Consider the following 15,429-nt stretch of genomic DNA (forward strand, 5'->3'; position numbering starts at 1 on the left):
TGTTTCGATCTCTATTCTTGTCGAACTTACTTAGCTTTTATGATGATGAATGATGATGATGATGACACTTAAACTTATTTTATGCACTATTAGCATTTATAAAAACAACCTACTGACCTAGTAACCCTTGATTTAGGTTGACGACCTTTCGGACCGACTTACTACTTGCGTACTTTCATTACCGACTTTACCGCTTTTATCACTGTGAGTTATAGCATTCCCTTTTTACTTTAACTTATTTTGGGAACTGAGAATACATGCGGATTTTATGTTTTACATACTAGGCACGAGTACTTAAACTTATATATGTGTGGGTTATACAACGGCATAAACATTCCCTTTAGCTCGGTAACGTTTAATCATTGGTTTTTGAACCATGAACGCGAATCTTAGATATGGATCCATAGGGTTTGACATCCCCACTCGGGCTAGTCGCGCTAGCATTTAACGAGTGTTTAATACTTCGTAGATATACGCACTTGCCAAGTGTACTTTCAGGGGGTATAAACGTTAAGTTAGTTACCGAGTGCCCACGGTTATACATATACTTTATCATACTGATTTGAATGACTGATTTGAAACGCTTGTTTGAAGCACTGAAATCTCGTGGCCTACATCACATTACTGAATACAAACAAACTATAGCTTACCAACGTTCGTGTTGACTTTTTAAGCATGTATTTCTCAGGTGTTTAGACGTTGTTGCTTCTGCTGTTAGCCTTGCTGTTCTAGTCTCGGTGTATAGACTTGCTGTTACAGACTTGCTGTGTTAGACTTCCGCTGCATTACTTAGAGATGTCTCAAGCATGAAACTTTTACTTTGCATTCCCAACTTATGTTATTTTCAAAACAATAGCTTTGTAATGACCTTAGTATCATGTACTCATGTTAATGTTTCCTATTCATCTTTTGTAAAACGTTATCTGTTCATGAATGCAAAACTGGTTTTCAAACAGCATATAGTGTTTGACCTTGTAATGATCCTGTTGTTGATGTACCGTACACGATAATTTTGTACGGGGCGTCACACTATGCACATAGCTTGTCTAACATATAAGCAAACAGCGGAAGACTTCTAGGGAACCTGAGAATAAACATGCTAACAAGTGTCAACACAAAGGTTGGTGAGTTCATAGTTTTAATGTATCATATAATCTGTACATAAAGGTGGATCACAAGATTTCAGTTGTTTCATCCAGAAATGTTTATCAAAATATTCTACGAAATTGAGCACCCTGGTAACTAATCTTAACATATATATAATTTGTACCCTTTGTATAATCATCTTAATAACACACGCAAACCAACGTGTACGCTTCTCAAATAGCATACGTCCGTTAAAAGGCTAGTGCTCTAGCTCGGACGGGGATATCAAGCCCTATGGATCCATATACTACTACTCGCGCCCACCAGTTCTTATAACCGGCAGTTACTAGTTACCAAAGCTAACGGATTTTCAGTTCAAACTCAGTATAGAATTTAGTATGTACTTGTGTCCATTGTTTAAAATAAAGTACATGTATTCTCAGCCCAAAAATATAGATTGCAAAAGCAATTAAAAAGGGAGCAAATGAAACTCACCTTAGCAGCATATAAAGTCGTTCACCAAAATATGACCGAAACTCGGATTACCAAATAACCGTAGATCTCAACCTAGAGAACATATGTTGGTCAATAAATGTCTATCAAGCTAGGTCTGGTCATAGTGTATCACAATCCTAATGCTCGAGATCGACATACAAAAGTTATCCAAAGTCAATTTTGACAATAGTTCAACAAAACGAGACATATCTTATATAAGGAGTCATTTACTCGGTTGGTAATATTCAAAAATCCATTTTATCAATCTCGTAAACAAGTTGTTTAAATCTTAATTGTAGATTCAAAAGCAATTTCAATTAACGTTAATCATAATTCAGTTGATCATATCTCTTAATCCGTTCATCGAAACTATTCGATATCTAAATGAAAAGTCATTGATTTTTCGCCAGCTTTCCAAAAACATGCATATCATATACCTTTTACCAGTAACATATGTATTTAATTCGTGATTCATCATAAACTGTTTAACGACGAAATTTAGCATACAAGCATGTATAAATATATATACTCGAGCACTAGACATGGATACACAATTAATATATAAAAGATAAAATATGAGTGCTTACGTATCAATATTGAGATTCAATATTGTAGGAAAGTACGTAGACGCAACAGAGATGATAAACACTAGGTTTGATTCACAAATATACCCCCGAACATTACCCATAACCTCCTTGGCAATAACCCATAATTTCCTTAGCTCTATCCCGCTTGAAAACCATTTTGAAAGTGACACGCTCATAACCTCGTCGTAGTATTTTATGTATAATACTAATTAATAATATTAATAATAATAAGATTAATAATAATATTAATCTCAATAATAATAATAATAATAATAATAATAATAATAATAATAATAATTTATAATATATATATATATATATATATATATATATATATATATATATATATATATATGAGAGAGAAGAGGTCGAGAGATAGATTGAGTAAAAAAAATGGCAGAAATGATCGAGCTTTATAATGTGGCCTGATATCAGACCCCATGCGATCGCATGGGGAATGTGAGGGAATTCCATGCGATCGCATGGATCCCTTTTCCAGCTCACATTTTTTGATTTCTTCCTCGTCGACATAATATTATAATATTATGATACGTAAATCAAGTTTAAAATTTTAAAAAGTCGTATTTATTAAATACTTCAGGGGTATTCTATGTAACTTATAATTAATAATTTCTATCATGTCGTTTTCATGTGAATAGTAAATGAATTAATTTAAATTCAACTATTTAAGCTACACGTTGTACGTTGTGCTTTACAAATTGTACATTATTAATTTAACTTCGTTTCTTAAAAAAAAATACAAAAATTATATCATAAAAATAAAATGACTTTATACGTAAAATTTTTAATTTGAAATAGCATCGTTTAGTAGTAAATTTTTAATCATTTCGTATATAAATATTATTCGCATGATTCCGTTTATATCGAAAACTCTTATATTTATTAAAATATGTATATAATACATGTTATGACGTTCGTGAATCGTTGGACAAACAGGGTGGTCAACCGTTATATAAAAAAATCATTTTCAAAAGTTTTAAAACTTGTCAAAATTCATTGCTTATCATGTCGAAAATATTAAATCATATAGAGAATTGGTTTAAATAAGTCGAAATTTTCCGGGTCATCACATCATTATTATTTATTCATTCTTATTAAAATTATCATTTTTATTACTATTAGAATTATCATTAAAAAAATATTATTATTATTATTATTATTATTATTATTATTATTTCCAAATCTAATTATTATTATTATTATTATCATTATTTTATTATTATTATAATTATTATTTTTACAACATTTATATAAAAAAATATATTTATTATACATATCATAAGTAAACTAATATTAGATTTTTAACATATTAACTAATATAATTTATATTAATATAACATTTATTAAAGAATATATATCATTTAAAACACGCGCAAATCCTAGATAAAGCATGAACAAACAAAAGATAACACACCACGACCCCGACATTGTACGTCCACCAACCAGCGCTACAGCCTGCAAAGCAGCTATGACAGACAAGAAACAGATTCGACATGATGCTTTTACTTTTGTCAGCTTTTCAAGCAAAATAGTACGATCAAGTTCAAACATGCTCTTTTTGTCCTATTTCGTGGCACTTGTGGACAAAGGCATTTCGACTATAAATAGAGTGTTAACTCTTCATTTCAAGCATCATCAGAGATATATATAACAATCTCAATAAAAAGCATTACTGAAGTATTGTCTTTTTTTAAGTATTGTATTTTTTATCACGTATTCTATTTTTTTATTAATGAAATTATGTATTTTATTTTTGAGTAAAAATTAATAATTTATTTTTATCATTTAAACAAATTAAATATTAAATTAAAAATGAATTAGACACCGAACGATTTCTTCTGTTTTGACTTTAGTATTAAATTACAGTGTCTTTAATGACATTAAAATTAGACAATGAATTCAGTGTCTCGACCTCCTGTACTTTTATAACACAACCTACAAGGCTACAACGAAACATGAGTCGTGGCCCGCGGGGTGGCACATGGACAATTTACAACACCGTTTTTGAAAACGGAGACCCTTAAGTCTTAAGTCTTAAGTCTTAAGGGGCGTATTACATTTGAACAAAAATATTGGGGGCATTAAATGTAGACTATCAAACTCGAGGGTGTTAAATATAAATGAACTAGTTTTCAAACTCTCGCTTCGCGTCGGGGGTTCGGTTTTCAATGTATTTTATTGCGTTTAGTTTGTAAAATTATTTCGTGGATAACGATAATGTCGTTGAAGCGCAACTCGAGTCGAACTAAAAGGTATAACCTGTGAAAGATTTAAATGTTATTTTAAATTAACAATATATGTGCATCTCCGCGTTTCCCTATGAAATTGTCGACTTTTAAAAATTTAACGCAAAATCAACGTGTATGAAAAGTACCCCAAATATTTAGCATTTTTTAAAAAACGTTCGTTTGCGTATAGTTAGTGACATTGTGTTCCTAAAATTAATTCGAGTTTAACGATGGTGTCGGAAAAATTTAACTCGTTGCGAGCTAGAGGATATGACCCGTTGAATATTTGAGTGGAGTTTATTTAAGATTTTTTATGAAAATGGTTATTTGACACTGTACCCCCCGTTTGGAGGGTCGATTTGATATTTTGAAAAAACTAGGGGGGGCTTTGTAAGTGAAATGAAATTTAAGGAGAAGGAAAAAAAGGTGAAAAGATGAAAATGCCCTTAGTTACTATTCATCTTTTTTGTCTAATAGATAATTTTTTAGAAAAAGTAGGGGGGACTTTGTAAGTGAAATGAAATTTAAGGAGAAAAAAAAAAGGGGAAAAAAGGTGAAAAAACAAAAACGCTCCTAGTTACTATTCATTTTTTGACTAATAGATAGTACTAGTTGTGGAGCCCTTCTTCGCGCCGGGGGCTTCGTTTTGAATGCGAGTTAAAAAAAAAGTCTTGATCTAATTTGTAAAAAACAATTTTTTTTTCGACATCTAACATTGAAGGGTTGCTCCTTTTGTGAAAGTTGCTTCTTTTAGCGTTCGTTTTTTTTAAAAAAAGTTAGTTGATCTATTTTGTAAAAAAGAATGTTTTTCGACATCTTTTGTTAGCATTGAAGAGTTGTTCCTTTTATGAAAGTTGCTTCTTTTATCGTTGAGGAAGGAAAAAAAAAAGGGAAAAAAAAGTTAGTTATTTTTTTGTAAAAAAGAATTTTTGTCGACATCTTTTGGTAACATTGAAGGGTTAGTTCTTTTACGAAAGTTGCTTCTTTTATCGTTGGAGACAAAAAAATAAAAAAAAATACTGTAGCACAGTAGTGGCCTCTGTGGGTTCAACTGTTTGAGCGCAGCGTACAAGTCGGTAAAGCATGATGAGTGTTATTATTCAGTATTTTTTAGTTTTAGTAATTGGATAAATAATAATTTAGAATTTAGAATAATAGGTATAAAGTGGGGGGTTTGAATTGTATTTTAATGGAAGTTAGAGGTTAATTTTGTAAAAAGCGAAAATGTAAATAGGACTATTCATCGCAATGGAGGATGAAGAATATGTGGCTGCTATACATATAAGATGAGTATAGAACCAACATTTGATTGGATAAAAAATAAGTTGGATGTACATTTTTCAATGTTTTAAACTTTTCATTATCATATGGGCCAATCATATTTTGGTTCTACACTTAAGTAGCCTCATATTCACTTAACTCTATGTTTGTAATAGTGATAATACGTCACATCTTTTTTTATTTCCAGTTGGGTTGTTAAAAATGGCGGAAATTTTTTTAAAGGTCCATACAAAACACACACTCATATTTTCCGAAAAACTAGAGTTTTTTTAAATATAGCCCTAAGGGCTATCCTTAAGCTTTTAGGACATGCTTTATTTTGTTGTAACCTGTAAATAACCGCTATAATAACTTCCTATTAACCACTCCACTAACTACAACGTACCACCAATTATGCTCAAATTATTTTCTTAAGCATAGCCCTAAGGGCTATGTTTAGAAAAACTAATAAATAAATACTTTCAAAAAGCAAAATTTCGCACGCAGTTATTTTACGCGCTCATCGATATTATTCCCCTATACGTTCTTCAATTCTCAACCGCATTATGCAAATCTGAGCTTATTATGTGAGGTGATGATCGATATTAATAATTCAGCTTAATATCTTGTTACATGAACGTAATTAGATTAATTTCATGTTTATTGTATTTATGCCTGATTTAATTCTTATTGCAATTGCAATGGTTAAATGCGTGTAATTTGATTTTAATGCATGTGATGGTGCATATTAGGGTTTTATGTATGTCTTTGCTATGTTAATGGAGCTTAGACGTGGTTGATTTTTGAATTTATGATTAAATGTTCGTGTTAGATTCTGAAATTTTTGTTTGTTGGTGATCGGAGATTGAAACTTGATGGTGAAATGTGCTGATTTAGGGTTCATACGAGAAAGTAACTTTAATTGTGTTAAGTTATTTACATACCTGAGTAGTTCATATTTCAAAATTGATTCAAATTCATAGTAAGCATTAAAAGATGCTATATTGTGTGTTCTGAAACAGAGAGCTAATTAAAGCTTTGCAATCAATCTGCAGGATTTTGTAGCCACATATCCTTAGGAGATGTGATTTGATGAAAGATCATTTGATATCCATCTTTTAATTAATGTTTAAACTTAGAGTTTTAAGTTCTAATTTTAAATCCATCATGATTTAATGAAGAGAGAAAAAGTGATCCGTATGCGATATCGTAATCTGGTTTTTGTGCTTATAATCTTGTTAAGATAACGTGATGGAGTCGGTTTTGGGAGATGAATTTGAAGTTAGTGGTGGACAAGAGTTAACTGAAAAAGAAGAGAAGATCGTTGTTGCAGTAAGGATTCGGCCTTTGAGTGAAAAAGAAATTTCTAAGGGTGATGTGTCGGATTGGGAATGCATAAACAACGACACCGTTGTATTCAAAAACAACCCATCAGAACGACCGATGTACCCAAACATCTTTAAATTTGGTATACTATCATCTAACCGTCCATAAACGCGTCATGAATACGAACTTTTAAAATCTATATAATCTTCAGTAAGTTTTCCAAATTTAACCTTTTTGTAGTGTTAGTCTTGACTAACAATTGTTCTGCGCGTAGATCGGGTATATGGGTGTGACAGTTCAACAAAACAAGTGTATGATGAGGGAGTAAAAGGAATTGCTCTTTCTGTTCTTTATGGTATTAACTGTAAGTTTTGTTTTTAGATTAAGCTTTAATCCAAAACATTAAATTAATACATTAGATAAACTAGTATGTATTAATGCAATAACTATTACGCCAGCTAGTATATTTGCCTATGGGCAGACAAGCAGCGGGAAGACGTATACCATGTCGGGGATTACAGAATATGCAATAGCAGATATATATGACTACATAAGCAAGGTAATTCTGGATATTAGTTTAAGTTTTTAAAGCGCATTCATTTAGAACTTTATCTTAAAGGATAAATTTTAATTAAATTTTATGTTGCAGCAAGATAATAGAGAATTTTCATTGAAATTTTCTGCTCTAGAAATCTATAATGAATGTGTCAAAGACCTTCTCAGCTCAGATGGGGCAAATCTCAGACTCCTTGATGACCCAGAGGTGAGAATTAACCGAATTAATCTGTGTTAGTCGTACATAGTGCGATTACTTTAATAGAATATTTTAGACGTTGAAATTACTTTTCAGAAAGGGACGGTTGTTGAAAAACTGACGGAAGCTAATCTGAGGGACTGCAGCCATCTAATGGAGCTTATCTATGCGTGTGAAGGTATTGTCACTCATGTTTTCATTATACACCGATATGCATATACATATACATATTATATATATGTGTGTTAATAATACAGTGGAATTAATGTTTTTGTAGCCGAGAGGCAGATTGGAGAAACGGCGTTGAATGAAATGAGTTCCAGATCTCATCAGATTCTGCGTCTGGTACTTACACTTTTTCTAACTAATATGTTGTAAAAGTCGGCCGAGTCGGGTCTGAGTCGGTCAAAGTCGGTCAAAATCAAAGTTAGGTCATATAAATTATACGAAGTAATATTTAAAATTTAGATTTTGTGCCATACATCTACGTTTGAATTATTTATGTTATATATATATATATATATATATATATATATATATATATATATATATATATATATATATATATATATATATATATATATATAGTGGTAGGATCAAGAGGGAAGTAACCAATCGGGGGGAAGCGGGGGGAAGCAAATTTTTTTTTTTTCGTTTTTTGAAAAAACTTTGTTCACGAACATTATAGATTGGATGAAAATAAGAACATTTAGAAAAGACACTTCGTGATGAATGTTATTATTTTGGCGGGAAAACGCTCGAAGAAGTAATATATAACAATTATCGTATTTTTCGAGTGTATGTTGAGGTTTTAGACATTAGGGTTTAGATATTAGGGTTTATAGGGTTTAGATATTAGGGTTTAGAAATTTAGGGTTTAGGGTTTAGATTTAGGGTTTAGATTTAGGATTTAGATTGAGTTTTTAACACGAACGGTTTAGAGTTTAGGGTTTAGGGTTTAGGGTTTAGGGTTTGGTGTTTTGGGTTTATGGAATAAACCCAAAACACCAAACCCTAAACCCTAAACCCTAAACCCTAAACTCTAAACCGGGCTAAATTTTACTTCACAAAACATGAAAAAAAAACGTTAACATTCTTCACGAACAATATTATCTTGAATGTTATATTTGTCGATCGTTTTCCCGCCAAAATAATAACATTCATCACGAAGTGTCTTTTTAAATGTTCTTATTTTCATCCAATCTATAATGTTCGTGAACAAAGTTTTTTCAAAAAACGAAAAAAAAAAATTTTGCTTCCCCCCGATTGGTTACTTCCCCATTGATCCTGCCCATATATATATATATATATATATATATATATATATATATATATATATATATATATATATATATATATATATATATATATATATATATATATATATATACACTTGAAAGTAAGGTGAAGACTCTTTCCCCTCATCCATCCATGAATATACTCATGCCCCAGGAATCCCTAGACACAGGGGGTACGAACTAATTATATATTTAAATTATTAATTACTAAAAGTCAACATTGGTCAATGCCCGACTCGCCCCCGACTATTACAATTTTGACTAATAAACAATATAAATGAAGCTGCAATACAATAATCGTCACATATTATTTCAGACGGTTGAAAGTTCTGCTTGTGAATACAGAGGAGCTGACAGTGGAAGAACTCTTGCAGCTACTGTGGTATGGATGCTTCCTATTACTAAACATCTACTTTACGTTTTATTCCGGACGTATCTTTCAATCACTTATTCGTTTTAACAAAGGAATAAATCGGAAATTGGTTACTACGCAGAATTTTGTTGATTTAGCAGGAAGTGAGCGCGCTTCTCAAACCTTAGCCGCTGGCACACGGCTAAAAGAAGGCTGCCACATAAATCGTAGTTTGCTAACATTAGGAACTGTTATTCGCAAATTAAGGTGCCCCAAATTCATAACTTTTATGCCATATTTTGGTATGGATTATACTTATTGTGTTTTTTGTAACATTTGGATGCAGCAAATCAGGAAATGGGCATGTACCTTACAGAAATTCAAAGCTAACGCGCATACTACAAAATTCCCTTGGAGGCAATGCAAGAACTGCTATACTTTGCACTATGTCTCCCGCACATAGTCATGTTGAACAATCAAGAAACACACTTTTATTTGGTTCATGTGCCAAAGATGTCAGTACAAATGCGCAAGTCAATGTGGTAATGTCAGATAAGGCGTTGGTGAAACAGTTGCAACAAGAACTGGCTAGATTAGAAAGTGAGATGAAGAGTTTTTATGCTTCGAATGATTCTATGTCAATAATAAGAGATATGGAGCTACAAATCGAAAAGGTGAGGAATCTATTTGATTGACTAGTTATACAAAAAAAATGTTAACAAATCAAAAAATGTGAAATTTTATTCTGATAATTGTGTTTTATCCAGATGGAGATAGAGATAGAAGATTTGACTCAACAGCGTGAAGATTTGACTCAACAACGTGATCTTGCTCAATCTCGTCTCGAGCAATTAATACAAGTAACTGGAGTAGATCGAAGATCTTTGCCATGGGTATACAATATTTGTTCAATAAAACAATAATTAATCTTTTTTTATTTTGTATCGTAATCTTAAATCTAGTTTTTATGTAGGAGACTGGTCACCTTTATGAGTCGGAACAAATTTCTCAAGATATCACAATGAATACAGAGGACGAAAGCAAGGAACAGAATCGAAGTATTGAAGAAATATCAGTATCAGTTAACGATAATAACGTCGTTATAAAACCAGAAGACGGAAGAAAAGAAGAAGATGTATGTATTGACGAAACACTGAACTTGGAGAAAAACAATAACATCATTACTGAAGACTTTCTAGCAACCGTAGACCATGGAGAACGATCTCCATGTTCATCAGACACGAACATATCTGATTCAGAAAGCATGTGTGTTACAAGAAGCAAAAGTTGTAACGAATTCACCACGATCACATCATCTCCTCCATCTGAAAGTCAGATGGTGACTGAAACTATGGACAATCATGAATTCGACAGAGACTTAAAACAACAGATTTTACCTAAGTCAAAATCAGAAGCAGATGTTATGATGAATAGTCAAGAAGATTCTCATACTCATGTTACAAGTCTGGACGATAATGCAATAGAGCACACGATCAAATCAAGTGAAGCAACTGACTATAATAAACTAGTAAGGGCGCGTTTGATTACCTCTTTAATTGAATGGTTCAGCGCTGCTGAATGATGAACCCTTCAGCATTTGAATGATGAACCATTCAGCATTTAGCGCGTTTGTTTCTGACCTCTGAATGACATATCGTGCTGAATGGTTTAGCACTCAGAGTTGAAATACTTACTCTCTTAACCATTAAACACCTAAAATTTATGTAATATCATGTAATGAAACTGCTCGGACTTTACTCAACATTTTTCATTAGATACAACTAACTTTAGTATGTTCAAGTAGTAATGGTTTTGTATCTTATTTATCATGACAGGTTAAGGAGACCGAACCAACATCCAATAATGACTGGTTTATAGTGTTTGAGAAACAAAGAAGAGAAATAATCGAACTGTGGCACAAATGCGACACACCTTTAATTCACAGGACCTACTTTTTCTTGTTATTCAAAGGTGATCAATCCGATTCTGTGTACATGGAAGTCGAGCTTAGAAGACTCTCGTTTCTCAAAAGCGCACCATCTTGTGACACCAGGTACCATAAGTTTTTATTTCACAATTGAGTTAATAAACAATAATCCATCTGTCAATTCATGCTATGATGATGATCATGATAACTACAGTGCACGTGCGCTTAGTCGTGAAAGAATAATGCTAAGCAAGAAACTTCGAAAGAAATTTTCACCAACGCAAAGAGACGAGCTCTTTAAAAAATGGGGAATCCCATTGGACTCCAAAAATAGAAGGGTCCAACTGTCACATTTAGTATGGACCAAAACGAACGACATAGATCATATTAAGGACAGCGCTCAGATCGTTGCAAAGTTGGTTGGGATAGTCGAGTTAAACCGAACACCAAATGAACTCTTTGGGCTAAGCTTTCTTCCTAAGTCAAATAACTTTAAGACCTCTTTCTGGAAAGCAACCATGTCCTTTACATAGATAAGCTTCAAGTTTTTTTTATAAAATCTGACACATTTATTGTACTCCAGTAGTTTGGTTCTAAAAGAGGTAAACACCATAGATATATAGCCTAAAGATTTTGAGATCTTGACATCTTGTACAATGGAAGGAGACATTGTAATGTACCTATTAACATGAAAGTTTTGATGATTACTGACATGCAGTTTTTAGTATTAACCCATAAGGCCAATAGTTAGCAAACTCCATGATGAATACTAGTAGTAAATTATCTTATAATTTCTTATATTTTGAATGTATTATGTTTTTCCTATGAATAGTAGTAACATGTATTTCAGGTCTAAGGGTCTGTTCCAGAGTTATTTTATAAGAGAAATGAAATGAGATGAAAGGAAATGAAGGTGAGGGAACTTGAATCCTTCCAATTTGGAAGGAAGTGTTTGATGGAAAATTACATTGAAATCAACCATGTATTTTCTTTCCCTTTCCTCCCTATCAAAACTCAGGAACACTCTTTCATTTTAAAACTATCTTCCTTACCTTTCATTTCTTTCTAGAATAACACTCTGGAACAGAGCCTATGTGTCTAAGTAATAACCCATTATAGAAGGAAAATACTTTTTTTCCCTAATAGTAAAAATTAGCTTTCCAACCCTCGCTTCGCGCCGGGGTTCGGTTTTCAATGTATTTTATTGCGTTTAGTTTGTAAAATTATTTCGTGGCTAACGATGATGTCGTTGAAGCGCAACTCGAGTCGAACTAAAAGGTATAACCCGTGAAAGATTTAAATGTTATTTTAAATTAACAATATATGTGCATCTCCGCGTTTCCCTATGGAATTGTCGACTTTTAAAAATTTAATCAACGTGTATGAAAAGTACCCCAAATATTTAGTGTTTTTTAAAAAGCGTCCGTTTTACGTATAGTTAGTGACATTGTGTTCATAAAATTATTTCGAGTTTAACGATGGTGTCGGAAAAATTTAACTCGTTGCGAGCGAGAGGATATGACCCGTTGAATATTTGGGTGGAGTTTATTTAAGAATTTTTTATGAAAATAGTTATTTGACACTTTACCTCCTGTTTGGGGGTCGATTGAATTTTTTGGAAAAAGTTGGGGGGGGGGGGGGAGACTTTGTAAGTGAAATGAAATTTAGGGAGAGAAAAAAAGGTGAAAAGATGAAAACGTCTCTAGTTACTGTTCATTATTTTTGTCTAATAGATAGTAACTATTTATCATTTTTGTCTAATAGATAATATAGTAATTATTTCTAGTTTTAGGTAACACTAAAAGACTAAATAGCAACATGTCCACCAAGAAAGTATTTATTTTTTTCTTCTAATGCCTACTGTTGTTTTCATTTTATTGATAATTGGTGATGATATTTTCACTTATCTTTTAATAAAATTATAAACATAAAAATTATGCACTAATTATACAATACACACAACTTAGACATATTTTAATATATTTTTCAAAATGTTAGGATTGTTATAATTCAGTAGGCTTATAACTACCTTTAGTGGTTATAATTATGTTATAATTCAGTAGGCTTATAACTACCTTTAGTGGTTTGATTCTTGATTAAGAATACTAATAATGAAGTGTAGGAAAGTAGATGATAATGGAGAGAAAGAAAGAAACAATTTGTAAGTGTGAGAAATGGTGCAAGTGTTTTAGCTTGCAATACATGGCTATTTATACAAAAACAAACCTACCCAATATTGACTAAGTATTAGTACAAAATTGACTATCCATATATAAATAATATTGTTATTATTATAACACTCCCCCTTAGATATCAATTTTGTTTTATTGAAGATCAACTATAAGTTACTGCCTCGTTAAAAACCTTGCTAAAGAAAACCCAGTGGGAAAAAACTTTAGCTAAGGAAAAAAGAGTGCAGCATGGAGTTGACTCCCCCTCAAGTAGACATCATTGAGTCATCACATCTTTTGAACTTGACTCATGCCAATATTGTGAACGTGTGTTCTGAAAATAGCAGTTGACAGTACTTTGGTATAAAGATCAGCAGAGTTATTGATTGAACGTATCTCATTTCAATCTGGTTGGCCTTTATGAGATCTTGAGTATATGAGAAGAATCTGAGGTTTTCATCTAAAACTATATCATCTAAATCTTTTATGTACAAGTTTAGCCCATGTGATTTATCTACAGCCTCCTTCATGGTTAGTTCAACGTTGTTTCAATTCCTATTCCCTTTCAGTCTTTTTCTAAGCTTTACCTACATACCGCTCTTTCTCATCAAACTTATGACCGCTAAGACCGTCTATGGCTTTAGCATCTTGTCTGCATTTATATTTTGTTCTGTCACTTTTGATACTCTTCTTTCATTTGTACTATGCAAGCTGCTTTATCTTCATATATAGTTGTTGGTGAAGATAGTTGTTGGTCTTTTTATAGCGTTCTAGCCCATAAGAATCAATAATGATTTGTGTCATTGATCTCAACCAAACACATTTTCGAGTAGTTTCATATAATGCAATCACTTCATCATGATTTGATGATGTTGCAACAAGTGTTTGTTTTAAGAATGCCATGATTTTGTGGTACCTCCATTTAGGAATACATATCGAGTTTGAGATTTATCTTTATGAGGATTTGATGAATGACCTACATATACATAATCAACCAAATCTTGTTTTGAAGCGTTAGAATAAAATAATTTTAAATCAGCAGTTCCTCAAGGGTATCATAATATCTGCTTGATCCCATTTCAATGTCTTTTTGTAGGGGTTAAGCTGAACCTTGTCAACAAATTAACTGCAAAAGAAATGTCAAGTCTTGTACAATTTGTAAAATACATAATAGCTCCAATTGCACTAAGATACGGAACTTCTGATCCGTTAAGATCTTCATGATCTTCACGGTGATGAAATGGATCAGTGTCAATATTGAGTGATCTAACAACCAATGGTTTTGTCTTTAAAAAAATGTTTTAAAATCTTTTCGGTGTAAGTTGTTTGATGTACAAGTAAACCATTAGGCACATGCTCAATTTGCAATCCAATTCAATACTGATCTCTTTATTTGTTCATATGATGTTATGATCATTGACATAAACAACTTACAATTACATATCCGGACATTGTTTTCTTAATAAGAAAACATGTGCAAATAAGATTATTTGTATACCCCTTTTTTCTTATCAAGTAATCACTTAATCGGGTATACCATATGTGATTCGATTGTTTCAACCCATATAAAAATCTTTGTGATTCAATGGAATACATTTCCTTGTGTTTTTGCATTAGATGCTTATGATACCTTAAACCCTTCAGGTATATTCATATATATATCACTGTCAAGTGATCCATACAGATAAGTAGTAACAACATCCATGAGATGCATTTAAGTAACTACCAGATTGATTAAGTATCTAATAAGTAATTGTATCCATTGGAGGATAAGTTTTCCTCATAATTCATTTCTGGTCTTTGTGAGAAATCTTGAGTTACAAGTCTAGTTTTGCCTTGTAACTTCATTTGCACATTTCTTTTTAGGATAAAAAATTCATTTGTATCCCATATGTTTAAGTGATAACGATTGATCCAAAAACTT

The 15,429-nt window shown here is 32.1% G+C and overlaps 1 protein-coding gene across 1 annotated transcript; it reads left to right on the top strand.

Annotated features, from left to right (window-relative positions):
* The first annotated feature begins 7,105 nt into the window (after positions 1–7,105).
* LOC139892344 (kinesin-like protein KIN-7C) lies at positions 7,106–11,995 on the top strand. Its single transcript, XM_071875413.1, has 13 exons — positions 7,106–7,145; positions 7,278–7,367; positions 7,462–7,562; positions 7,653–7,766; positions 7,854–7,935; positions 8,035–8,102; positions 9,372–9,437; positions 9,550–9,674; positions 9,754–10,081; positions 10,175–10,300; positions 10,381–10,935; positions 11,243–11,460; positions 11,549–11,995. The coding sequence occupies exons 1-13, from the start codon at positions 7,121–7,123 to the stop codon at positions 11,865–11,867; spliced, it is 2,217 nt and encodes a 738-aa protein (XP_071731514.1). The 5' UTR covers positions 7,106–7,120; the 3' UTR covers positions 11,868–11,995.
* The last annotated feature ends 3,434 nt before the right edge of the window (positions 11,996–15,429 follow it).

Source organism: Rutidosis leptorrhynchoides, chromosome 2 (genome assembly GCF_046630445.1).
Source record: "Rutidosis leptorrhynchoides isolate AG116_Rl617_1_P2 chromosome 2, CSIRO_AGI_Rlap_v1, whole genome shotgun sequence".
Taxonomy (NCBI): domain Eukaryota; kingdom Viridiplantae; phylum Streptophyta; class Magnoliopsida; order Asterales; family Asteraceae; genus Rutidosis; species Rutidosis leptorrhynchoides.

Coding starts and splice junctions, on each gene's coding strand:
- LOC139892344 (XM_071875413.1), top strand. CDS start 7,121: ATGTACCCAAACATCTTTAAATTTG. Junction 7,146..7,277: donor CCCAAACATCTTTAAATTTG/GTATACTATCAT, acceptor TTCTGCGCGTAG/ATCGGGTATATGGGTGTGAC. Junction 10,936..11,242: donor CAACTGACTATAATAAACTA/GTAAGGGCGCGT, acceptor TTATCATGACAG/GTTAAGGAGACCGAACCAAC.